The sequence below is a fragment of the Ptychodera flava genome (assembly GCF_041260155.1).
Source record: "Ptychodera flava strain L36383 chromosome 23 unlocalized genomic scaffold, AS_Pfla_20210202 Scaffold_23__1_contigs__length_28996876_pilon, whole genome shotgun sequence".
Taxonomy (NCBI): domain Eukaryota; kingdom Metazoa; phylum Hemichordata; class Enteropneusta; family Ptychoderidae; genus Ptychodera; species Ptychodera flava.
In genome coordinates this window covers 3,770,070-3,796,917 of record NW_027248277.1, presented here as the reverse complement: position 1 = coordinate 3,796,917, position 26,848 = coordinate 3,770,070, and the positions used below count along the sequence as shown (strand labels likewise).

General features: G+C 38.1%; 1 protein-coding gene across 4 annotated transcripts; it reads right to left on the bottom strand.

Moving 5' to 3' along the window:
* Nucleotides 1-439: 439 nt before the first annotated feature.
* LOC139123479 (colorectal mutant cancer protein-like) lies at nt 440-26,534 on the bottom strand. 4 transcript variants are annotated; one of them, XM_070689639.1, is made up of 7 exons: nt 26,276-26,449; nt 23,421-23,808; nt 20,910-21,144; nt 20,030-20,218; nt 4,348-4,598; nt 2,358-2,460; nt 440-1,952 (listed from the first exon to the last, which is right to left on the bottom strand). In XM_070689639.1, exons 3-7 carry the CDS (start codon nt 20,931-20,933, stop codon nt 1,866-1,868), a joined length of 654 nt encoding a protein of 217 aa, XP_070545740.1. In that variant the 5' UTR covers nt 20,934-21,144; nt 23,421-23,808; nt 26,276-26,449; the 3' UTR covers nt 440-1,865. The 4 variants fall into 4 exon arrangements, with proteins under 4 accessions (XP_070545740.1, XP_070545741.1, XP_070545739.1 ...); XM_070689640.1 differs by having other exon boundaries at nt 23,451-23,808; XM_070689638.1 differs by lacking the exons at nt 20,030-20,218; nt 20,910-21,144; nt 23,421-23,808 and adding exons at nt 5,678-5,912; nt 12,168-12,529 and having other exon boundaries at nt 26,276-26,450.
* Between the last annotated feature and the right edge of the window lie 314 nt (nt 26,535-26,848).

Sequence of the window (26,848 nt, the reverse complement as noted above, 5' to 3'; positions counted from 1 at the left end):
TTTGCAAAGATTGAAAAAATCAAACATCTTCCTTCATTTTTGTGTGACAGTGAAGAGAGTTCTCAGTTGATTGTTGATAAAGATAGATTGTATTAGACAGAAAATACACAGATACATAGGTTGTGTCTTGCAGACACATTTTAGAACTCAGAAATTTTCTCATTGCTGGTCTGCTGTTCATAAGGATGTGTTTTGAAACTGTTGGAGAAAATGAAACTTTTGAATTCATCTGTATCTGGAAATTGATAATGACATTTTTTCTCCATTTGAGTGAAAGTTTACAACTATTTGGTTTTAAGGTGCATTCTTATCTCAGAAAGAATGAAAGAGAGAGAGAGAGAGAGAGAGAGAGAGAGAGAGAGAGAGAGAGAGGGAGAGAGAGAGAGCGAACACAACCCAACACCAGTATTTGGGAAGAAGACAACCATACACATTTGATTTTTGTATGGATACTCTGTTTTTTCATTTTAATCTTTATAACAAATAATTTACACTGTAGAAGAAATGAAAGGAAATACATACACAAAAGAGGATGCATGATTTAAATTGCATACTTAAAAAGTTTTTATAATGATTGCATATTTTGAAAATTCCAAAACTCAGTTTTTCATGCTTTACATATACTGAGATTGTTTTATCTACAAAAGTTTGTTGGCAGTTCCGTTCCAACTCTAGATGGCGCTCTACATGACATCAATAGGTGGCGCTGTTCATGTCAGCAGGGAAAGACACATGTTCAGCAAATTTAGCCCTGCTTGGAAGCACCAAAATTGTCAGAACTAAATTAACTCTTATTCCATATGCCTGTTTGTTTTAAGTAGAACTTCTATGCAAATGTATAATTTCTGATGAACATAAAGTTTGAGACATTTAGAATCTAAACTGGTAAATAAATAGTGGAAGGGGAAGCCAATCACAGAACTGTGATACTAGGAAAGATTGCACCACACTGAATTGTATTTACATTCTACTGAAATGACACTGGTTGAACAACCAATCAGCAGCTGTCTTGCCTTGCCACAGCCAATCAGCTTCTGACTTTCCCACAGCCAATCAGCTGCTGGCCTTTTAGCTGAATTGCGCAAACAGAAAAACACATTTTCTTGATATCATCTGATTGATAATGAAGTCTATTTCCTCACTAACGGTATTCAGTTAGTGACATCACTGATTGTGTTGACCAATTGGCAAATTGCTTAATTTTGACAAATCGACCAATCAGCTTTGACACCACTCTGACTGACCAATCAGCTTTCTCGGCAAATTATTCTTGGATTCAGATCACTCTGGTGTGAATGACTTTCTCTCTGTAGAGATTTGCCTTGAAATGTCATTTTTTTAAAGTGAGCAAATGCTTTGGAACGTAACAACGATAAAGTCACAGCAATTTTTCTGTGTGGTTAACATTCTTCCAGAGAAATGGCAGTTCTATATAAAAGTTATCAAACCTGAAATCTTCATTGTTCAGTCTCTGTTAACTGAAGTCAATGAACCAGCTTTTTACATCTTAGACGACTTGGCCATCATGTTCTCACAGTTGTCGTACGTAATGTTTTCCGAAAGCAAAGTCGATAAATTTTTCAATCATCCTTGGTGAAAATTGTGGCAGCTCTTCTCCCGTGATGATCTTGACCAGGTCAGTGGTTCAAAGACTATCCACATAGCAGAACAGACCTCATGGGTCAGATTGTTAGGTCAAAGTTGAAAGTTCAGAGTCATATTTATGTACATCAAATTATGGAAGAAGTGGTTGCCATAACGATGCACCTTTTCCAATAAAGTTTTGAAAATGAGTCTTGTAAACAGATAATGCTTTGGTGATGACGTAAATAGAGTTGTCATGGTGATAGTGTCCTCATTGGTTGTCATAACGATGTCTCATTGTGAGGCGGCCTGGCACATGTGGCATTCTCTTCTTCCAGTAATGCAATCCTCTGTTTTAACATTCTCAACTGTGAAGGAAAAAGTGAAAAATTTTTCTTATGACTTTGGTTGCACATCATTTACAAAATAAATGATCTGAGTACGCATCATGAAAATTCAACATTGATAAGGAGTAAATATTTCTAGATTTGCATACTTAATTTTCATAAATATGCTGAACGCATATCAAGTATTTTTTTGCCTTGTGTGTAAAGCATACCTAACAGCGAATTCTATAAATGAGTTGTACAAACTGAACTGCATCTTGGACTTGACATAGCTCATTGATTTCCTAAGTATAATTATGTGTTCTTTTACTTTTTCTTCTGTCCAATTTTGAATTACAATATGAAATGACATTACTGTATTCCAATGATAACCATATCTTTTCAAGGAGCCTATCAGATTTACGTTAAACTCATTTCTTATTATACCTGTGTTTCATGTCTCTCAACCATCGCCATCATCTGAGCTTCCAACTTCTTCAGTCGACTTTGGTGTTTTTTCTTGGCTTTTTCATAAGCTGTCACTAATGCACTACAAAAAACACAGAACCATAAATAAATATTTACCATTATTATATGTCTGTCACCAAGAACAACAGAATTCTGTGTGCATTGAAAACATTGTGCAGAATGCTTTCACTGTAACATTGGTAGCTTTAAAGGCCAGGGACTTCATCTCCAGGATCAACTTTGTTTAAGTCAATAAGAGGAGTATTGATCATAGCCTTTTGTTTGCCATTGAAATTGTAATCTAATAAGTAGATTTCCCTATTAGACAATCTGACGCCGGCATAGGCGTATAAAGCACAAGAAGCACAGTGTCTTTTATATGCTTAGTTACCTGTGTTTTACTCTTTGACGGTTTTAGACACTTGCAAAGACATGTTTTAGTGGCATATGTACAGCGTAGAATGATAAGATATTATGAAAATACCGCAATTATACGGTGTTGCTCAAATTTGATCAGAATTGGTATATACCAGTATGGGTTACCAATGATCGACAATAAATGTTGTTTCTATCTGTTCAGTGGAGGTAAATTCTACGTTGATGTTATGACAATGATTTCTGCACAGTACAACCAGAAAAACAACAAGAAATATTAAACCAGAAAAACAAGAATGACAAAAGTAATTAAGGTCTGAAACTTTAGGTACTGGAGGTCAACTGTAGCAACATGCACAGCAGAAACAAGTCCCTCTTAGACGGTCTTTCCCCCCCCTACTGGTCTATGGTTTCAGCAGGTCTGTTAATATGTAACAGTTCATAAACAATGACACGAAATGATTCAAGATCAGTGGAGTTGCCTGTTTCTTACTAGCATTCCATCACTCCTGCACATTTGCAGATTTCACTTTTTCTTACCTCATTTGCACATTTTTGGCACTGACGTGTTCATTTCAACAAATTCACATCTCAACTTCTACATATACCTGTACACCAAATACTGAGATGGTAGCTCTGGCAGTATGGGAGCCTTTGTGTGTGACGGACATACATCCGCACATACATACCCACAAATATACAGACATACAGATGCCACCGACTCATCATATAAGCTCTTTTTGGTATTTATATACAAAACCGAATATGAGCTAAAAATACCGCAGAGCATGAATGATGACATCAGTGCTGTACATGTGTTGTATGCATGATGACATCACTGATGACATCACTGATGACATCACTGATGACATCAGTGATTGACATCACTGACATCAGTGATGACATCACTGATGACATCAGTGCTGTACATGTGTTGTATGCATGATGACATCACTGATGACATCACTGATGACATCACTGATGACATCAGTGCCGTACATGGTCCTCTGCTGCATATCAGGTGCAATAACATCATTCTGCATAGAGGGCGATATTTTGGTAATAATCTCATAATTGGTAGTGAGAAATTTCAAAAGGAATTATGATTACTGCTCAGTTCAAATTCAGTAAGTGTAAAATTGATATCACTGTCATCCTGGATGTGCAAAGTTGATGCTTCAGTTAAATGGAGCTTTCTTAGACGATGACAAAACCCAAAACCTAATATTCCTATCTTTCAGCTTTTCACTGAAGTGGAGTTTGATGCTGTTACGTCTGCCAGTAGCTAAGATAATGGTTGCAGGTTTGTTAGAATACAAATTTATAAACCATATATATAATATGGTGTCTTCAATCAGGGTTAGAACTCACAACATACGGCATCCAGTCACCTAGCGGAGTAGCAACAGACAGAACCACTCTAAAAAGAATTTTCAAACATTTTGTGTTTTACACCAATGTTTCCCTGCAGATTATGTTAGAGTTGCTCAACAAATGATTTTATTTTTATTAAAACAGTACAAAAGTATTTGTTTGACCCTTAATTTTTAAATTAAGGGTCAAACATGACTTGGAGTCAGTGATAACAGCATACCTATTTGCCCGTTTCAAATCTGATACAAATTCCGCTGATTGTTGGTGTCTCAGCTCTGAGTTCTTCTGTAATTTTTCCAGTGTTGCCACCAGTTCTTGTACCCTTAGCTTTAGTCGTTTTTCACGTTTGTGTGCCTCGGCAGAATCCCGCGGCATGATGGGATCAGACTCAATATCGCTGAGTTCATAGTTGCTGAGTTCAGCTAAGGTCATGGAGGGAGTTGCCTTCGTAGCACCAGGACTTGAATCATCCTGTGATAGGAATAACATATATGAGATTTCCTGAACACCAGATAGTTTAACTGTACACTGGATTAGAAAATTATGGTCTCCAGACATTGTAACTGTGTTAGTGTAAACCTGATACAATTAAACATCCCTTGTTTCCAACAACCTGATCAAGATTTTACAATCACAAAGCCTTTTTTGGGCCCGATGACAAGCTATCTTACCTTTTCAATAGTGGTATCAACCTTCATTCTTGCTTGCCTCTGCTCTTTGACCTTGACCTCAGATTTCAGATTTCAATGTGCAAGAGATACGCCTGTTCCTGGGCTTCCCTGGTACTCAGCTTCAATTCTATCGCTTTCTTTTCTTTTTCTAAGAGGTAGTTTTGTGCTTTCGGCTCAGCTTTCTCTTCCTGGCAAGATATCAAGAAATTCACAAACATGTTTTAATATCATCTTTTCATAATCTTTGTATGACTGTTCAGGACTTCAGGTCAACACATTTCATATTCGGGACAGATACCCAGACTTTCAAACTTTTACAATATCTCCTCCGATCTACCACTTGTCAGGGTTCATTTTCAAGCTCTTGGAGGAAGTGAACTTTTCACTGTCTTACTTTTTACAAAAATCAAACAAATTATTTTTCTCCATAGAGTTAACACAGGGATGGCAGCCATTTTGATTTGAAATATCAATAAATGTTAGATTATTTGTTTCTCTAGTACAAAAGTTTGATGATGACTCTAGATTTTTGTTCTTGATTTGGAGAGAGAAAGGGTGAAAGTTTCATTGAGGAAAGTTTGAGCAAAAGTTTAAGTCTTTCACTTTCGAGGCACATAATACCTTAAGTATAATGGTTTGACCCAAGTCAATTGTTTACATTAATGAGTGTACAAGGAGACAGGGTGAAAGGGAAATAAACTTGATAGATGATGGAACGCATCCCTTGCAGTAGGCATGGAAAGGAAACTGTACCTTCTTGAGGAATTTGAAGAAAGATGTAAAGTTTCAGTGTGTTATCAGATCAGGCTGAAGCCCTCTCTGTGCAAAAAAATGTGAGAGCGCGCCCTCTAGAGGGGAACAAGAAGTCTGCTTACTCACCTTGACAGCGTTCAGTTCCTTCATGAGTACAGCATTTTCCAAATCTAATCTCTGGCTATCGATACGTGTTGCAATGTCATGACTCAATGGGTCAATGTGTACACTTTCCAATTCCAACGTGGTCAACCGCACTGCAGCACGGTCATTCTTCAACTGCTGGATGTAATCTTTCAGTCTCTGCTCTCTTTCTAGTGTAAATTCCGTGTCACAGCTACTTGCTGTTGAACTTGTTGTACTGGAGAAATGAAAAGGCAAATAATGAGACAATTTACGTTCAGTATCACTGTGATGACCATGGCATTGATAATGGCTTTGTATACACAGTTAGAAGCAGCTTAACTTATTAAATTGGAACTGAGACATGTGTTTTGTGTCTCACTGAACACTCATCTGATAATATTTTCCATACCCATGAATATACAAGGTCATGACTGACTACTGAATGAAATCATAAAGCTGTGGAACGCTTGATCAGTGTTCATTCTAGGATGTCAAAACAGGGGGCCACTGCGGGCCCCTACTCCTGTCCCAAGGGGGCCATTTTAGGAAATGGGGGCCATCATCAATATACAGGTCAAACCCTGATTTGTTTTATGAAAACGTAGTCTGTCAAGTCAAGAAAAGGATATTTGTCCAGCTAAAAATGTTGCTCTTCAAGATGGTCACTACTCTAAGGTAAGTATTTTTCATGTATTTTATTTAACTCCACGACACTTTATCTACCAATACATTGCATGATGATGTATGGATGCTCATCCAAAATGATCATCACTTTAATGGTGTATTTTTTTGTTCAAGTGTTTGAACTCCAAAACGCTTCATCAATTACTTCAACTTTGACATAATACAGAACTTTTCTCACAAAACACTCCTCACTCTCATATTCCTCTTCCTTTAACTCCAGAACAATTCCCCATAATAATACAGCTTTTTACATGGTGCAAGTACAGCAGAACCTTTTTGAAGATGGTCACAACTCTAAGGTATTTTTTGTTATCTCTACTCCAGAACACTGCATTGTCTGTTGACATGATGCATGGTGGTTGATTATGAGAGGGTATTCTCTGCTCAGTTATCATTTCTGTTACTGAACATACATCTTTCTCTCTTTTCTTTCCATAGCTTCACAGCCACATCAAAAGGAAACCTTTCAAATGTTGGACCATTAATGGAGATTTTCAATAATTTGCTTAATTTCTCCCCAGATAACCTATATAATTTCTAGATGCAGTTTTGGTGTTGTTCTGAGCAGAAAATCCCCTCTCACAATCAGCAGTCTATACAGGCAGCACACTAGCAATGCTAGCCAAAGTCAAGAGATTAGGAAAGCTGTCACTGTGATATGTGTGGATAATTTTCCACAGTTCAATTAGTTTCATTCTAGGGTATTCTTGCAAAACAAGATCCTTAACAATGACCCATTCCCTCCGTGTTGCACCTGCATCAATATGAGGTGGTTTCTTTGAACCGTCCTTGACAGTAACTTCATCACCATATTTTTTAATAAGGGTTTCAATTCTGTCATTTCCCCATTCAGCTTTATTATCGACAAATGACAGTGGTCTCATACCAAGAACTGCAAACACTGATATCATATTTGAACTTTCTTCTGGGAATCTTGTTTCCAAATTTTTTATTACTTCATTACAAAACAACTCTCTGATTTTTGTTTTGAAGTGATTTTTCTTAGCCTCAGTGAAATATAACAGGACATGACCATCCAAAGAAGTTTTGCCTGTATCATCAGAGAATAATGATTTGCTTAGTGCCTGCACATGTGCACCATCATCAGTTTTCAAAGTGTTGATATCACTTATAGCTTGACTGACAGCTGGTTGGACAAGGGCAAGATCAAGATCTTGCTTCTGGAATAGCATTGATAACTGGGTCAATATTGGTATGATATCCATCATGAGGTATGTTGTGGCTACAAAGTCATATGTGGTAATGTTTTTAAGTATACCCTTAGCTTTAGGGTCAGCATTTCCTCTGCTTTCAAAATAGACAACCAATGAGGACCAAGTGCGATAAATGGCAGACAAGGCCGCATAAAATGAAAACCATCTAACATGAAATATTTCTCTATATTTCAGCTGTGGAGCATCAAGTACATCTTGGATAGATTTCAAAGAAGCTGTTCTAACAGATGAATACTTAAAATAATGATATACATTACTTAAGATTTCCTCATAATGTTGCAGATATTCAACTTTTGAAGCAGCTTGTGCAGTGCATAAAGCCAATCTGTGTGCTATACAATGAATATTTACTATTCTAGGATTTTTTTGCTGTAGGAGACCTGTTACACCCCCCACCTTGCCTGTCATCACACTGGCCCCATCGGACCCAAGACCAGCCATTTTATCAATGCTGACATTATTTTTATCAAAGAAGTGTTCCTTAACACTATCTATAATTGTTGCTGCTCTACCATCTGGTATGACTACATTGTCATAAAAGTGAGTCTCTGGTTGGAATGAAATATTGTCTATCAACTTCACATAAATTACAAGCTTTTTCTCCACAGAAATGTCAGTGGTTTCATCACAAAGAATAGACAGATCATTTTAGATCATTTGACAAGACCTCAGCCAGGGTATCGATAATTTCATCAGCAGCTGTTTGGGACTCATAGGTTGCATTCTTTCCATGTTGCAAATTAGACAGACTTTCACAGCCCTGAAGTCTTAAGAAGTTCAGAAGAGATTTATATTTCAGTGTAGCAATATTTTCTTTACAGAGCCAGTACACAGTCCTAAATGCTGCAACTGCTGCCAGGAAATTTGCAGAATCCGACTGTACGAGTTGTTCTGCTGCATTTGACGAAGCACGTTGAAAGTCTTTCTTTAGCTGTAGCTCCTTGATACAACTCTGGTGTTCTTTACTATAAGCATGTCTTGTTAAAGTTGAGGTCTTAAAATTTGACAACCTGTCTCACTGGTAAAAGGGTTTTTTCTTTTTCCTTCTACACAGATTCTACAAAACATCCCATTATTTTCGAAGTAGAGCCAGTGCCACATGGACAGCCATCTCTCCTGAAAAGGGAAACACAGAGCTCATCATCATCTTCACTATTTACTGTTGGATGGAAAGAAAAGAGTACTTTAATAAAAATATTCACTAATATGAACGAATTTTGACCAGAGTTTGTTGGATATACATAACCAATGACCTACGACAATTGACAACAACATCATCATTCAAACACAGACATCATATAACTTTCAATATTTTCACAAGAAACGACTATCTGGCAACATGTGACACAATACTTATCAGCCAGCATCATAATCGGTGACAAGTAATTCATTGAGTAATTCGACTTGGTTTCTCTCACAAAAGGCATTCAAAATTGCAAAGTTCCCGTACGCTTCTAAAATTCAAATATGCAGGACCAGGGCCTGAAAATTTCCCTTTTTTCCCACTGGTCCCAGGACCAGTGACCTGTTTTTTTCACTGGTCCCAAAGTAAAATCCACTGGTCCTCAAAAATTTGCATAACAATACAAGAATGATTCATTTCTTGTACTCATGTTATATATGCATTTCTATCAGATTTGCTTGGAATTTCACTTCTTGGTCTTCTGGCCAGAGGTCCAAGTATCTTTCTTTCATGAATATGGCTTTGTTTGTGTACCGTCTATTTACTGTCTGTTCTGTGCTGTTTTGTGTCTATGTTTACAACTATTGTCTTACGAATTCTGACCTCCTGTCATTTGATTATGGATTGGTATGATTGCGATTATTTTATATACAGCAAAAACTGTCAATCTTTGTAATACAGACACACTGCATAAACATTTACTTGCTAGATTTCTCAAGTTCTTGTACAAACACTTAACATTTTTGTTTTTACTATTGCCATAAAGTTCACTTCATTTTTATAATTCCCCAGCGGTTGATTCTTTTCCATTTAAATTGCAAAAAATAGGTTGAAAGCACAAAATATCTGAGAGGAACTTCTTTTTCCTTTGATAGCAATAGCAAATTGCCATAACGCTGTTTTGACAAGCTAGGCGGTTCTTGTTAAGGTCAGCTACAATGGAGCTAGGGGGTCTTGACTATATAAGGAATTCAGCATGGTGACCTTCTAAATTCTGAAGCTTGCTTGCTACGGACGATCAGAAAGTTATAATGAGACTCTTTCCAGAGAAATTTACTGCAAAATACTACTTTGATAGACAGAAATACAATATTTTCACACAATTTTGGGGTTGCTGATATTTTTAGGTGATGCTCTGGTCTGGTTTTTACCACGTTACATTTTACATGTAAGATGAGTACGTGGCCCAGCATTTGTCCAGTCCAGGGCCCAGTGCAGTGGCTGGTGGACGTACATCGCCTTGCTCATTATCATGAATCGCAGACTTTAACAGAGTAACTGATTTTCCTTTAGACACTGTTTAGAGTTTACGTTGTGATGAAAGAAATAGACTAATGTTTGATTGACTGAAAAGAAGCAACAATTATTGTAATTTTGTAGCTAGAAGACGTAGTCTCACAATTGAATGGACTCTTGGGTTTCGGTGAAATTCTAGGCCCGATTTTAGTGCGTCCCCGTAAACTCCCGTATTTTGGGGGACGTAGTTTCAAATTTTGTGTCAAAAGACACTAGAACACAATCTGCGAAAAACACTGGAAACTCCCTTGCAAAATAAATTGGCTCCCGTTTGTACTGGTCCGCGGACTTTTAGGGGTAATTTTATACTGGTCCGGGATAAAATATCACTGGTCCGGGACCTCGGACCAGCGTAATTTTCAGGCCCTGAGGACAGAGAGGCATACTCTATCAGATTCTTCTATCCCCTCCTGGCTTTTTTATAAATCTTTTAAACCATACTTTCTTTTGGCAATGTTCGACACAATTTCACCCTCTGTTTCATTCTCTCAGATTACAAAACAAATTCTATCATCTTTACTCGGCACATGAAAATTTCGATTCAATATCGTCACATGGCATTTACAAGTCCGTTCGATTCTACAAAAGATTCCAGTTTCTTCATCTACACAGTTCAATTCAGCAGTCACATAGCCATCCATTATAATATTGCATATTACTTTCAAATTTCAAAACTATGTTGCTGGAAAATTCAATCGTTGATGAGAGCTGCAACTAACCAACGCACGAGGAACGCTATTAAATGTCCAGAATATTTAAATATCAATCCATACCTGAGGGCGACGAGTCGATCCTGGCCCATCATGAACGCTTTCCTTGCTGTGGCTGTCGTCTGCGTCAACAGTAGACGTCGCCGACGATTCAATTGAAGGGCCCGCCACATCGTCTTTGTTTGCTGCAGGGGTTTCACCCACAACTGGCGATAAAAAGTCTAGCAGTAGCCGTTGGCGTTTCGCCATTACGGCGGCCACTGCCGCTGTGTGCAAGCAACGGCCACATGGTTATGCACACGGCTCCAATGTACCATGGACCGTACATCAGTCCACTCTACCCAGCTTACTTAGCGCTACCCTATATGCTGTACTGTGTCTTTATATTACAAAGGTAGATGGGTAACTGAATATCTTGCACTATGACTCAGGTGGTGATATGCGTGGGGCCCAGAATTCAGCGCGGAAGCACTGCAAGCATGAGCTGTGTGAACTTTGGGTGAACTTATCCAGAGAATGTTGCGCCCTCGGTGGCGCGCCATAGTGTGAAATGAGGGCCAATCGAGATTTTTTTGCGCAAATTGCGCAATGGCGCGTCCTAGAATTAACTCTGCTTCATGGGAAATCCCTCCCTGTGCAAAACAAACCTGTCCTTCACCAATGAAAGCATTCACAAAAATGTAGTGCCACACATCTTGGAACATTTCCCTATTTCATAAATATCCTTGCCCCTTTTCAAAATTTTAGATAAAGTATAACATTTCTACCCTCAAATGAGTTATTAGAGGGGTTAACTTTCCTATTATATCTGCAACCCCCTCCCCCTCCCACTCCCCAGCATTCATTGGTTTGTCACTCACACCCCAATGCACTTTTTTTCCCTATGCAATAAGCAATAAGCAATGGTTGTCCCTTACTTTTGAATCACTATGAGAAGAGACTTTAGACCATGACTTGATCTGTAGCCTTTCGGGAATGATATCATTGATATGTAGCGCTACAGCAAAACAATTTAGCAGTGTGCATGACTCCGATTCAAGTTTATATCTTTTCATTTATTACATCTCAATTAAAATTGCTTTTTAATACTCCAGACTCATTCACTGACCTGTCCCTTATCCCTGGTCATTCACTGGCCTGTCCCTTACCCTTGGTCATTCACTGTCCTGTCCCTTGCCCCTGGTCATTCACTGGCCTGTCCCTTACCCCATGGTCATTCAATGGCCTATCACTTACCCATGGTCATTCACTAGCCTGTCACTTACCCCTGGTCATTCACTTGCCTTTCCCTTACCCCCGGTCATTCAATGGCCCATCCCTTACCCCTGGTCATTCAATGGTCTGTCCCTTACCCTGGTCATTCACTGGCCTCAGTCCTTTACCTTGTATGGCTATGGGTTGAATGATGCATCCTGGGACATGACATACCACAGCACCACAACTTATGTCCATCTGTTGAAGCATTGGTCATGTTCTCTGCCACTTTCCTGTTGTCATTAAACTTCCCCCTCGCTTCGACTTTGGCAACGGGTAAATCACCGCGAGCATCGCTACTGGAAGCACTGATTTCTCCTGTACTTGGATTGATTTGATTGGGACGTGATGTCGGCGTCGCTGCCGGGGATCTAACGCCCTGCGTGGCTGCGACTTGTGATGCTTGGGTCTGTTTGCTACTGTTGGTACTCGTCTTTGTGCTGGAGTTGACTGTCTCCAAATTTTGCACTTTGCTTTGAAGTTCACAAACCTACAGGAGAGAAAACAAACAATAATTCTATATTGAGAATGTTTAATACAACTTGTAGAGTTCTATGAACTGACCCTAAACTCTCTGTTAGACAACATAAACTTTCAAAGAGTTTTGTGTGATTCTGTGAACAATTAAGTGCCATAAAACGACAGATTATATTCTAGACTGTTGAAGCATTGGGATAATTCATTTAATGAACAACACTTACGATTAAATAATATTATTTTCAAAACATATGAAAAGAACAATTTTATCCAAAAATTGCCCTTAATAAGGATTCATTGTCAAAGTCAGTCCACAATGTTCACTTTCAAGAATAATTGTAAATTTTGCTGATTTCACTGTAATTTTGTTTTGACGTGTACTAAGGAATGATATCTGATTGAACATATTTTCCTTGGCATAAAAAGTCCTTTTTTTCTGGAAGGACAGTAAACAATGTCACAAACAAACAAATTACACCTTATAAGGAATGATATCTGATTGAACATATTTCCCTTGGCATACAAACAGTCCTTTTTTCTGGTAGGAGAGTAAACAATTTCACAAACAAACAAACTACACCTTATAAGGAATGATATCTGATTGAACATATTTCCCTTGGCATAAAAAGTCCTTTTTTCTGGTAGGAGAGTAAACAATGTCACAAACAAACAAACTACACCTTATAAGGAATGATATCTGATTGAACATATTTCCCTTGGCATACAAACAGTCCTTTTTCTGGTAGGAGAGTAAACAATTTCACAAACAAACAAACTACACCTTATAAGGAATGATATCTGATTGAAAATATTTCCCTTGGCATACAAACAGTCCTTTTTCTGGTAGGAGAGTAAACAATTTCACAAACAAACAAACTACACCTTATAAGGAATGATATCTGATTGAACATATTTCCCTTGGCATACAAACAGTCCTTTTTTCTGGTAGGAGAGTAAACAATTTCACAAACAAACAAACTACACCTTATAAGGAATGATATCTGATTAAACATATTTCCCTTGGCATACAAACAGTCCTTTTTCTGGTAGGAGAATAAACAATGTCACAGACAAACAACTACACCTTATAAGGAATGATATCTGATTGAGCATATTTCCCTTGGCATACAAAGTCCTTTTTTCTGGTAGGAGAGTAAACAATGTCAACAAACAAACAACTACACCTTATAAGGAATGATATCTGATTAAACATATTTCCCTTGGCATACAAACAGTCCTTTTTTCTGGTAGGAGAGTAAACAATTTCACAAACAAACAAACTACACCTTATAAGGAATGATATCTGATTAAACATATTTCCCTTGGCATACAAACAGTCCTTTTTCTGGTAGGAGAGTAAACAATTTCACAAACAAACAAAGTAACAGACTTCAATTTACAAATCAAGCAAGTTCACTCTGGTACATTCATGTTTGTGCTGAGAGATCTGTAGAACATAAATAAATTCACCACCACAACAAAATCACAGTCCAAAAGTACAGTGTATACTGCACTTTCTCTTTCTTCCCTGGCCCCATCACACAACACCAAACATCATCAATTTGAGTTTTTAATGTTTAATTTCAACAAAAATTGTCAGTATGCTAAATTTTGCTGATTTCACTGTAAGATGCTTCCACAAGTACAACAAATATCACAGCCTTAAAGGCTCATGAACTGCAACTCTGTGAATTTTGTCCAACCTTAAGGTACCTCTAATTTCCTCAGATATTCATTGCAATTTACAAATTGAATGATATAGTTATAATCTTTGCCTCAACATTTGCTTGTGGCAGAAAAGGCAAGAAATTGAAAAGATTTTTGTTCATTTTAAATTTCCTGCCATTTTCAACATCTTGCCATATTATGTGAAAACAGGGAATTTCTTTTTCAAAGTGGAGTGAATCCCTTTCCCATCCTTTCAGTGGGTTGACAGTGACACTACCAGTAGGCAGTAGCTGTATTAACTTTGATAATTTTGGCAATATTTTTGTTCAGTTTTACAACTGCGTTCTTGTTCTACTCCCTACAGCATGTTGAATTGTCCAGTATTCAGCTTGCTATCACAGCCTATGTATGTGTACCATGCATTTGTATCACTGACAACTGACTGTCAGTCTGGACTCCAATTAAATTATCACCAAATACATATTTATATTTATATATACAGGCTTTGTCGACAAACTAAATATTGTGTGTTTGAGCATGCTGTAGGGAGATAGCAAGAAACTAGTTGTTATATTGCATAGAAATATTGCAGAAATCATTAACAGTTGCAGCTTCTGCCCTGTTACGAGGCTCAAGTTTGTTTTTACGACAAATCACACGTTTAGATTTTTTCGAGATTAAAGTCATGAAATGTGACAGAATGGTTTCTCTGTTATATAATGGGCATTTGAGTAGACAGTGCATTTCGTCTTCTATTTTGTTACTCTTGCAACATGGGCAGAGACGTTTTTCTGCTCCCATTTTACGATGTCTACCTGTTTCTATGTTAAGTTGATGTGCACTCAGGTATGTTAATGCATGGGCATAGGCTTACATACATGTAAAATCAGTTTGAACATACTTTTTAATCAGACCTGGTCAGAAAATTGTGAAAATTGCCAAAAATATGTTTCGCATTTGATTAAGTTGAAATTTACCATAATATATTACCTAAGTCAGGTCACGTGACCATAATCTGTTATTTTCCCGCCAAAATTGTATATTGCAAATAACTGAATATTCCAACCGCTAAACATCAAAATATTTAAAATATTATGACAAATTAATGTAAAATGGGATGGGAACTTGTGTTAGAACTAGTGGCAGATGCAAAATTATTGAATTTTGAATAACATTTCTTCACAAAAAAAAAAACAAATACAATATTTTTGACGTTTTACATGAATATTTTGAATAACAGAAAGAAGTATAGATAGAGTTTCATGAGTGCCATGTATTTTTGAAAGAATATGATAGATGTTGTTTCCAAAAGTGCAAAGAAAATCAAGAAAATTTAACGGCTTACGGTTGGAATATTAAATTAATAAAGACGTAAAGTTTGGCGGGAAAATATCAGATTTGGTCACGTGACTCAACTCGTCAAGATTTAGGCAGACATTTTTTTAAAGACTTTAATAATTCCAATAATTAGGCCAAATATCAATCAAATCCGATGGTTTTTAAAGATAATTGATCATTTTCTCACTTTTGGGCTTGATGGGTACAAACACCCATGCATTAACTTACTTGAGCAATTACCGGGTAGTCTAAATTGTGGATTTTGATGTGCAATTAGTCTAAATTAGTCTAAAACTAAACACTACAGGCCCATATACTTGTCAACAAGTCTTGTCTGTTCTGTAGCCAGTGTAGCTTGGTGTAATTAAGCTATGTTCGGGACGTTCTGTTCTGTAGCCTGATAAGGCTACGGAAGAGAACGTCGGAACGGAGCATAAACTACACTTTTACAAACTACCTACAAAACAGAACGCCTGTGAACACAAAGCCCTGCCACGCAGAGCTAAGCCCATGATTGTATAAAAAGGTTCAGCTTTTGGTCCACAACAACAGCTCTATACAGGGCCACCTTTTCGACTGCACCACTATTGTCACAAAGAGTATTCAATACAGCGATCAAAGCATCGTCTGATCAGGGAGAAGGTCATCGAGCACTCTCTAAGTCTAAGTTAGTGCACATGTTGATATGAAATTTGCATATACTATCACATAGGTTCATAGATCACATGACACCATGAATCGCATCTTTATATCATGTTGAGGGGCCTTTGTTTGCTAGCGCTATAGCTACCTGTCCTTAGTTGGTTTACTTTCACGTCACCAATGCACAATGGCTGCTGCTTCTGGAAATAAAATTTAGAAGAAATCGGTGAAGATTTCCTGTGTTGTACCATCTGTCTGGAGCAGTTCAAGTCTCCTAAAATTCTACCATGTCTGCATACATTCTGTGAGCAGTGTTTAGTCACACTGCTTGAGAAGACTGGATCTCTAAACTGTCCAGAATGTCGACAGCAATATCAGCTTCCTGTTGGAGGATTGCCAGCGTTAAAAGGCAACTTCTTTATGAGCAATCTGATTGAGATATTCAAGCAACGACTGGAGTCTTATATGCAGGAGACTGAGATAAAGTGTAAAGCTTGCCAAGAGAATACAGCCAATCATTGGTGTATGGAGTGCAGACATTATCTTTGTAATAGCTGTGTCAAGGCTCACAGAAATCTCCCGATCACACAGACACATGAACTCATTACCATTGCAGAATATGAAACAGCAAAGTCAACCAGTACAGAACATTACAAGTAGTGGATTATTGCAATGTTCACACAAAGAATGAGGTCAAATTCTACTGTGAAACCTGTCAGGTACCTGTCTGTACAGACTGCACCGTAGTCAAACATCGCATACCAGAACATGTACACAAGACTTGAAAGATGCAGCAGATGAGTATCTTACAGAATTGAAAGCCATGGTTGACAAACTGAAAGTGAAAGAACAGGAAGCTGAAAAGAATAAAACCCTTTCTAAGAAGATGCATGTGCATCTTACGGAAAAATGTAGCAGAGAAGAAGGGAAGGTGAGAATGAAAGCAGAAGAAATCATCCAGAAAATTAAGACAGAAGAGCAGAGACTGATAGATGAACTAAACGACAATTACAAAATGAAAATTAAAAGAGTAGCTGTTGATATCGATGAGATGGAATTAAAACATGGTAACATTAAGAATGCATGCAGTTACATAAAGACACTGATGCATCATGGGAATGCTGCTCAACTTCTCTCCACAAAGGATGATGTTGGCACTCGTATCAAGCAACTTATTACCATGGAAACTGAAGCAAAAACTGACCATGATGATTTCATATTCACACCACATGAATTCTGTGAGCATGGAATTCTTGGAATACTGAAATCTGATGTGTGTATGTCAAAGTGTACAGTTGAAAACATCCCAAAACAACTCTTGAAAGGTGACTCAGCAGACCTGCTGATCACAACCAGAGATTCCACAGGAAACCAAGTCATCCCAAAACAACAAGTGAAAGCCAAGGTAAGAACCCTGATGATTCATGGGAAGACATCAACATAGCCGATAACAGAGATGGTACTCACAGAGTTTCAGTGGCTGGACAATTGGATGGAAAATATCAAGTTACCATAACAATAGGAGATCAACCAATACCAGGCTGTCCTGTCATCATACCTGTCATCAAAGGATTGGTGAAGACTATTGGCAGTCCAGGAAGAGCTGAGGGACAATACAGATATCCCTATGGTGTGGCCATAAACAAAGACAAAGACATTGTTACTGCTGATAGGGGCAATAATAGGTGGCAGATAACAACCAGAGATGGAAAATTTAAGAAAATCTTTAGATTCAAAAAGGCGAAGATTCCATTCATTCCTTGTGATATTGCTATATCAAGTGATAATACATACTATAATTTAGATAGCCGCTTGAATATAGTAGTTGCCAGTGATACAAATGGATGTGACAAACGAGTCTTTGGACAAAATGAGTTGAAAGATCCACATGGTATTGGCATAAGTCCTGTAGATAGCGCTGTCTATGTGACAGACTGGGGTGAGCAATGTGTCAGGGTTTATACACATATGGCAAATATCTTAGATCATTTGGCTCGCGAGGTAGCAGTAAAGGGCAATTCAATGGCCCCTGGGGTATAGTTATAGCAGTAATGGAATGGTATTTGTAGCAGACCACGACAACAAGCGTATCCAGGTATTCAAAGCAAATGATCAGTATTTGTATTCCTTTAATTGTCAGGTTGGGGATGGTCAGATGAGATTCCCAAGGGGAATAGCCATTGACGCTGATAAATATGTCTATGTTACTACTGGTAGCCTCAGTAACCCTTGTAGTGTTTTAAAGTTTGAGAGTAGTGGTAAGTTTGTTTGTCGTATTGATAGTGATAGTGACAGGCTGGACCGCCCTACTGGTATAGCACTGACAGATGATGTACCATGCAGGGTGGTTGTAACTGATACATTACACCACTGCATTAAAGTGTTTGTACAGTGATAACATCACAATAAAATGTATCAGAATGTGTTTTACATCAATCAATGAAAAGATAAAGAATTTTGACATTGATGAAATAAGTAGTTATAGCTGTGGTATAGTCCTCATATCTCACGAGATTTGTATCCTCTCGTGTAGCGCGAGAGTTGAGAAATTTCATGCTTCTAGGGTATGAATCATTATTTATGTCTGTCATCAAGAACAACAGAATTTATTGAAAACATTTTTCAGAATGCTTTTACCATTACACTGACAGCTTCAAAGTACAAGAAGCACAGTGTCTTTTATATGCTTAGGTACCTGTGTTAGTTATCCTTTGACGGTTTTAGACAATTGCCGAGATGGGTTTTGGAGGCAAATGTACAATATAGAATTATAAGGTTATTGTGAAAATACTGTGTTGCATGCATGGTGACAACACTGATGACATCACTGATTGTATCACTGATTACATCACTGATTACATCAGTTTACTGCATATCAGGTGCTATGATGTCATCTAGCATACTATTAAAGCAGTATTTTGGTAATAATCTCATAATTGCTAGTGAGAAATTAAAAAAAATTATGATTACTGCTTCATTCAAATTCACTAAGTGTAAGATTGATATCATTGTCATCCTGAATATGCAAAATTAATACTTCAATTTAATGGAGTTTTCCTGTAGAATGAAAAAACCCACATTTCATGCCCCTATCTTTCAGCTTTTTACTGAAATAGAGTATGATGGTAGCTGTAATGCCTGCCTATTGCTCAGATTATGATTGTAGCTTTGTTAGAATAGAAATTTATAAACGATACAAATCTCTCGAAAAAAAAAAGTTTTGTACATTTTGTGTTTTACACCAATTTGTCCTTGTAGATTTTGTTAGGGTTGCTCATTTTTTTTAATATATTTCTCTTTGACACATGTACCGTATTTAAAATATTTTAAAGTTTGTTGAAAATTTTGAACATATCATTTTTAAAATTGACAAAAGAACACTGACATGACTTGGAATTAGTGATAACAGCATACCTATTTGCCCGTTCAAATCTGATACAAATGCTGCCGATTGTTGGTGTCTCAGCTCTTCAGAGTTCTTCTGTAACTTTTCCAGTGTTGCCACCAGTTCTTGTACCCTTAGCTTTAGTCGTTTTTCACATTTGTGTGCCTTGGCCAAATCCTGCGGCATGTTGGGATCAGACTCGATATCGCCGAGTTCATAGTTGCTTAGTTCAGCTAGGGTCATGGAGGGAGTTACCTTCATAGCACCAGGGCTTGAACCATCCTGTGATGGAAATAACATATATGAGATTTCCTGAATGCCTGATAGTTTAAAATGTACACTGGATTAGAAAATTATGGTCTCCAGACATTGTAACTGCGTTAGTGTGAACTGATACAATTACATCCCTTGTTTCCAACAACCTGATCAAGATTTTACAATCACAAAGACTTTTTTGAGTCTGATGACAAGCTATCTTACCTTTTCAATAGTGGTATCACCCTTCATTCTTGCTTGGCTCTGCTCTTTGACCTTGACCTCAGATTTCAGATGTTCAATGTGCAAGAGATACGCCTGTTCCTGGGCTTCCCTGGTACTCAGCTTCAATTCTATCGCTTTCTTTTCTTTTTCTAAGAGGTAGTTTTGTGCTTTCGGCTCAGCTTTCTCTTCCTGGCAAGATATCAAGAAATTCACAAACATGTTTTAATATCATCTTTTCATAATCTTTGTATGACTGTTCAGGACTTCAGGTCAACACATTTCATATTCGGGACAGATACCCAGACTTTCAAACTTTTACAATATCTCCTCCGATCTACCACTTGTCAGGGTTCATTTTCAAGCTCTAGGAGGAAGTGAACTTTTCACTGTCTTACTTTTACAAAAATCAAACAAATTATTTTTCTCCATAGAGTTAACACAGGGATGGCAGCCATTTTGAATTTGAAAAATCAATAAATGTTAGGTTATTTGTTTCTCTAGTACAAAAATTTGATGATGATCCTAGATTTTTGTTCTTGATCTGGAGAGAGAAAGGTTGAAAGTTTCATTGAGGAAAGTTTGAGCAAAAGTTTAAGTCTTTCACTTTCGAGGCACATAATACCTTAAGTATAATGGTTTGACCCAAGTCAATTGTTTACATTAATGAGTGTACAAGGAGACAGGGTGAAAGGGAAATAAACTTGATAGATGATGGAACGCATCCCTTGCAGTAGGCATGCAAAGGAAACTATACCTTCTTGAGGAATTTGAAGAAAGATGTAAAGTTTCAGTGTGTTATCAGATCAGGCTGAAGCCCTCTCTGTGCAAAAAAATGTGAGAGCGCGCCCTCTAGAGGGGAACAAGAAGTCTGCTTACTCACCTTGACAGCGTTCAGTTCCTTCATGAGTACAGCATTTTCCAAATCTAATCTCTGGCTATCGATACGTGTTGCAATGTCATGACTCAATGGGTCAATGTGTACACTTTCCAATTCCAACGTGGTCAACCGCACTGCAGCACGGTCATTCTTCAACTGCTAAATGTAATCTTTCAGTCTCTGCTCTCTTTCTAGTGTAAATTCCGTGTCACAGCTTCTTGCTGTTGAACTTGTTGTACTGGAGGAATGAAAAGGCAAATAATGAGACAATTTACGTTCAGTATCACTGTGATGACCATGGCATTGATAATGGCTTTGTATACACAGTTAGAAGCAGCTTAACTTATCAAATTGGAACTGTGACATGTGTTTTGTGTCTCACTGAACACTCATCTGATAATATTTTCCAATACCCATGAATATAAAAGGTCATGACTGACTACTGAATGAAATCATAAAGCTGTGGAAGGCTTGATGGGAAATCCCTCCCTGTGCAAAACAAACCTGTCCTTCACCAATGAAAGCATTCACAAAAATGTACGTAGTGCCAAACTTCTTGGAACATTTTCTCTTCGTTCATAAATATCCTTGTCCCTTTCCAAAATTTTAGATAAAGTATAACATTTCTACCCTCAAATGAGTTATTAGAGGGGTTAACTTTCCTTTCTGATAGAAACTGCCTATTATATCTGCAACCTCCCCCTTCCCAGCATTCATTGGTTTGTCACTCACACCCCAATGCACTCTTTTCCCTATGCAATAAGCAATAAGCAATGGTTGTTCCTTGCTTTTGAATCACTATGACAAGAGACTTTAGACCATGACTTGATCTGTAGCCTTTCGGGAATGATATCATTGATATGTAGCGCTACAGTAAAACAATTTAGCAGTGTGCATAACTCAGATTCAAGTTTATATCTTTTCATTTATTACATCTCAATGAACATTGCTTCTTAATACTCAAGACTCATTCACTGACCTGTCCCCTATCCCTGGCCATTCACTGGCATGTCCCTTACCCCTGGTCATTCACTGGCCTGTCCCTTACCCTTGGTCATTCACTGGCCTGTCCCTTACCCCTGGTCATTCACTGTCCAGTCCCTTACCCCTGGTCATTCACTGGCCTGTCCCTTACCCCCGGTCATTCAATGGCCTATCACTTACCCAAGGTCATTTACTGGCCTGTCCCTTACCCCTGGTCATTCACTGTCTAGTCCCTTACCCCTGGTCATTCACTGGCCTGTCCCTTACCCCCGTCATTCAATGGCCTATCACTTACCCATGGTCATTTACTGGCCTGTCCCTTACCCCTGGTCATTCACTGTCTAGTCCCTTACCCCTGGTCATTACTGGCCTATCACTTACCCCTGGTCATTCACTGTCTAGTCCCTTACCCCTGGTCATTCAATGGCCAATCCCTTACCCATGGTCATTTACTGGCCTGTCCCTTACCCCTGGTCATTCACTTGCCTGTCCCTTACAGGGCTCGAAATTAACTTTTTACCCTAGTAGTCCCATTGGGCTACCATTTTCTGAAGTTGGTAGCCCAGCGACAAGGTCTGGTAGCCCATGCATGAATGAAGAGGGTTTTTGTAAAGAATATTTATTTATATCTACACAATGAACGATTTATTTTGCATGATTCTGTCCAGTGAGTGAATTTTCTAGTCATTTGACATCAATACCTGCAGATCAAGCCTTTGGAGAACGGTATAGCATGTGTAGTGGACGACGGTGACGCCACAAAGTTTGACGACCTATTCACACATACGCAGAGCTTTGATGTTCGCAATGACAACGACTTTTCACTCAGCACGTGTAAACATAACATGGCTAAAAATAGATAGGCTATGAATTTCAGGATGACAACTTGGTACAGTCATGTTCCTAATACTTTCGTGGCAATTTTAACTATATTTCCCCAGCATATCATGGGATGATCTCGTACACTTCGGAAAGCTAAATGTGTGGATGGCCCGACAGCTTTTTCTTTGCAGTTTGACTAATTTTGTGTCTAATTGTGATTGATAAATTGTGACTAAATAAATATGAAAATGAATTTTCATTGGCCATCATTTCTCGAGCCTGTTATCCAAGTACATCAGTTCAGATATAAATGATATTTTATTGAAAGTTTGTTGCAACAAATTCGACATGTCCTTTCTGTGTCCAGCTGGGTTGACTGTATGAGCGTCGGTATAGCATGTGTAGTGGCGTCAGCGATCAACATCATGTCGCCCACTAAATGATTTCATGTCCCAGGCTTTGGTAGTCCGTGTGGGCTACCATTTCATTTGTTTTGGTAGCCCCAGGGAAAAGTTGGTAGTCTGTGGATGCGGGACTACAGCTAATTTCGAGCCCTGCCTTACCCCCGGTCATTCAATGGCCTATCACTTACCCATGGTCATTCACTGGCCTGTCACTTACCCCTGGTCATTCACTTGCCTTTCCCTTACCCCCGGTCATTCAATGGCCCATCCCTTACCCCTGGTCATTCAATGGTCTGTCCCTTACCCTGGTCATTCACTGGCCTCAGTCCTTTACCTTGTATGGCTATGGGTTGAATGATGCATCCTTGGACATGACATACCACAGCACCACAACTTATGTCCATTGAAGCATTGTTCATGTTCTCTGCCACTTTCCTGTTGTCATTAAATTTCCGCCTCGCTTCGACTTTGGCAACGGGTAAATCACCACGAGCATTGCTACTGGAAGCACTGATTTCTCCTGTACTTGGATTGATTTGATTGGGACGTGATGTCGGCGTTGCTGCCGGGGATCTAACGCCTTGTGTGACTGCGACTTGTGAGGCTTGGGTCTGTTTGCTACTGTTGGTACTCGTCTTTGTGCTGGAGTTGACTGTCTCCAAATTTTGCACTTTGCTTTGAAGTTCATGAACCTACAGGAGAGAAAACAAACAATAGTTCTATATTGAGAAATGTTTAATACAACTTGTAGAGTTCTATGAACTGACCCTAAACTCTTTGTTAGACAACAAACTTTCAAAGAGTTTTGTGTGATTCTGTGAACAATTAAGTGCCATAAAACGACAGATTATATTCTAGACTGTTGAAGCATTGAGATAATTCATTTAATGAACAACTCTGACTAACAATTACATAATGTTATTTTCAAAACATATGAAAACAACAATTTTATCCAAAAATTGCCCTTAATAAGGACTCATCATCAAAGTCAGTCAACAATGTTCACTTTCAAGAAAAATAGTTAATTTTGCTGATTTCACTGTAATTCTGATTGAACATATTTCCCTTGGCATACAAACAATCCTTTTTTCTGGAAGGAGAGTAAACAATTTCACAAACAAACAAACTACACCTTATAAGGAATGATATCTGATTGAACAGATTTCCCTTGGCATACAAACAGTCCTTTTTTTAGGAGAGTAAACAATGCCACAAACAAACAAACTACACCTTATAAGGAATGATATCTGATTGAACATATTTCCCTTGGCATACAACAGTCCTTTTTTCTGGTAGGAGAGTAAACAATGTCACAAACAAACAAACTACACCTTATAAGGAATGATATCTGATTGAACATATTTCCCTTGGCATACAAACAGTCCTTTTTTCTGGTAGGAGAGTAAACAATGCCACAAACAAACAAACTACACCTTATAAGGAATGATATCTGATTGAACATATTTCCCTTGGCATACAAACAGTACTTTTTTCTGGTAGGAGAGTAAACAATGTCACAAACAAACAAACTACACCTTATAAGGAATGATATCTGATTGAACATATTTCCCTTGGCATACACAGTCCTTTTTTCTGGTAGGAGAGTAAACAATGTCACAAACAAACAAACTACACCTTATAAGGAATGATATCTGATTGAACATATTTCCCTTGGCATACAACAGTCCTTTTTTCTGGTAGGAGAGTAAACAATTTCACAAACAAACAAAGTACCCGAATACAATTTATGATAAATCAAGCAAGTTCACTCTAGTATGTTCATGTTTGTCCTTATAGATCTGTATCACATGAATAAATATACCACCACAATAACATCACAGCCCAAAAGCACCTGTAGTACAACAAATATCACAGCCTTAAAGACCCATGACTTGCAACTCTGCGTATTTTGTCCAACCTCCAATTTCCTCAGATGTTCATTGCAATCTACAAATTGAATGATATACGGATAACTTTGCCACAACATCCTCAATCTCAGCCTTGGGTGACCTTTCCAGCTGACGCTGAAAATGACGCTACTCAGCGTCAGCTTCAGCGTTGTATTTGAAGATTGCCGAAGTGATGCTTCTGATGACAGATAAATGATAAAATTTGCCAATGTTGAGAAAATAACAACTCCATTCTCTCACAACTTTCCTTTGAATCGTGAAGCTGGTTTTGCAGGTAATATTTTATCGTCAGAATATCGCATAAAGACTAGCTTTTCTTCGTAATGTTCGTAATTTTCAGTCCATATGATCTCTTGATGTGTTTCTTGGCATTCAGTCAACTCTTGTGTTAAGATTTACTGAAAATTGGTGCGAAAAAGGCATACATGGTCCGAAATGTGTAAGAATCGCCAACATGAGAGGGAATATGAAAGCCCTAATTATTTAGAGGACATATAAAACAAATTGTATAACTTGAGATTTGAAAAGTCAACATATTGAACATACAGCATTCAAACTTTAAGGGCTTAATGTTGTGTTGTAACTACATCGTGAGAAATGGATATTAAGAGGGGTTACTAAATATTATGAAATACAAACTCCACTGTGTTTTGATTAACATTTAAAGTGATATGAAACTTGGAGCACAATTTTACAATCGTTTTTACACTTATCATTCCAACAGACACAGTCAAGAATAATTGGACTTGACGCCGTTGAAGCCCGAATCGTGGAATTTGGCTCGCGGCACGTGGCCCGTAGTACTTGAATTAGGCTTACCCACGACAAGCTGTGTTGACATGCTAAACTGTGAGTGTTTCCGGTCCTTCTAAACACTGCACTGTCTGTCACTACTCGTCCATTGCCCGTCTGGAAAATAACCTTCCAGTTCCAATCACTGTAATCAGTCGAATACGATAGTCATGTCATGATACGATCATCGTATCTACTCATTCGACACCAACGTTTTGTGATCTGGGACTACAATTCTGTAAATGCTTTATTTGAGTAGAAGTCTTTAGTACTAAGATATTACTAAGATATCGGCTAGTTACAGTCATTGGAAGGTTAATTTTCTGACGGACAGTCGACGGCAGTAATTAGTTGGACCCGGTTTTGCACACTTTTTGCGGAACCACAACAAAGACTTGTATTAAGTTGTAATGATACCATACAAAACCTCGGGCTGCTGTAGTGCAGCAATACTCACAATTTCACTGTGGAAAAACTGCTTCTAACGAGTAGACATCAATTCTCATGAACAACTTGGTGTTAGTCTTCCACTGCTACCGTCAATAAACACTGATTGTCGGCGAGTATATCGATGCAGCGTGGGTAAACGAGGAGGCCGCCATCTTGTTATGTCTTGTTTACATCCGAGGTCTTCCGAATGACTTCGGTTTTCGATTCGGAAATATCACGTGCATTGAACCGTTAACCCAAGCCCTAGGTCTGATTGAACACATATCAGTGTCGTTCAAATCACGATAAATCCCTGTAAGTCGTCGGATACATTTGTGTTTTCCTATCATGTACATTTCATTCATTATGGCAGTCGTAAAATTCATTTCACCATTTCATTAACACTATTTATGATACTAAGATTTTGGTTCTCCAATTTGTACAACTCTTTTCGTGACCAAAAAATTCTTGATTTTTTTCAGCTATATAAGTACGACAGCCCTTTTCTGATCAACACACATAGTTAATATGCTAATATTACCGGAAGTGATCGCCGTGATTGATATATCTGTGAAACTTTCTGTGAAACAAAAGTAGTTAT

What these genes read in the sequence shown, in the direction of transcription:
- LOC139123479 (XM_070689638.1), bottom strand. Translation starts at nt 12,256, where the DNA reads ATGACCAATGCTTCAACAGATGGACATAAGTTGTGGTGCTGTGGTATG. An exon ending in TCAACCCATAGCCATACAAG is followed by an intron (nt 5,913 to 12,167) that starts GTAAAGGACTGA and finishes TCATTTCTCCAG; the next exon opens with TACAACAAGTTCAACAGCAA. An exon ending in AGGAACTGAACGCTGTCAAG is followed by an intron (nt 4,599 to 5,677) that starts GTGAGTAAGCAG and finishes TTCCTATCACAG; the next exon opens with GATGATTCAAGTCCTGGTGC.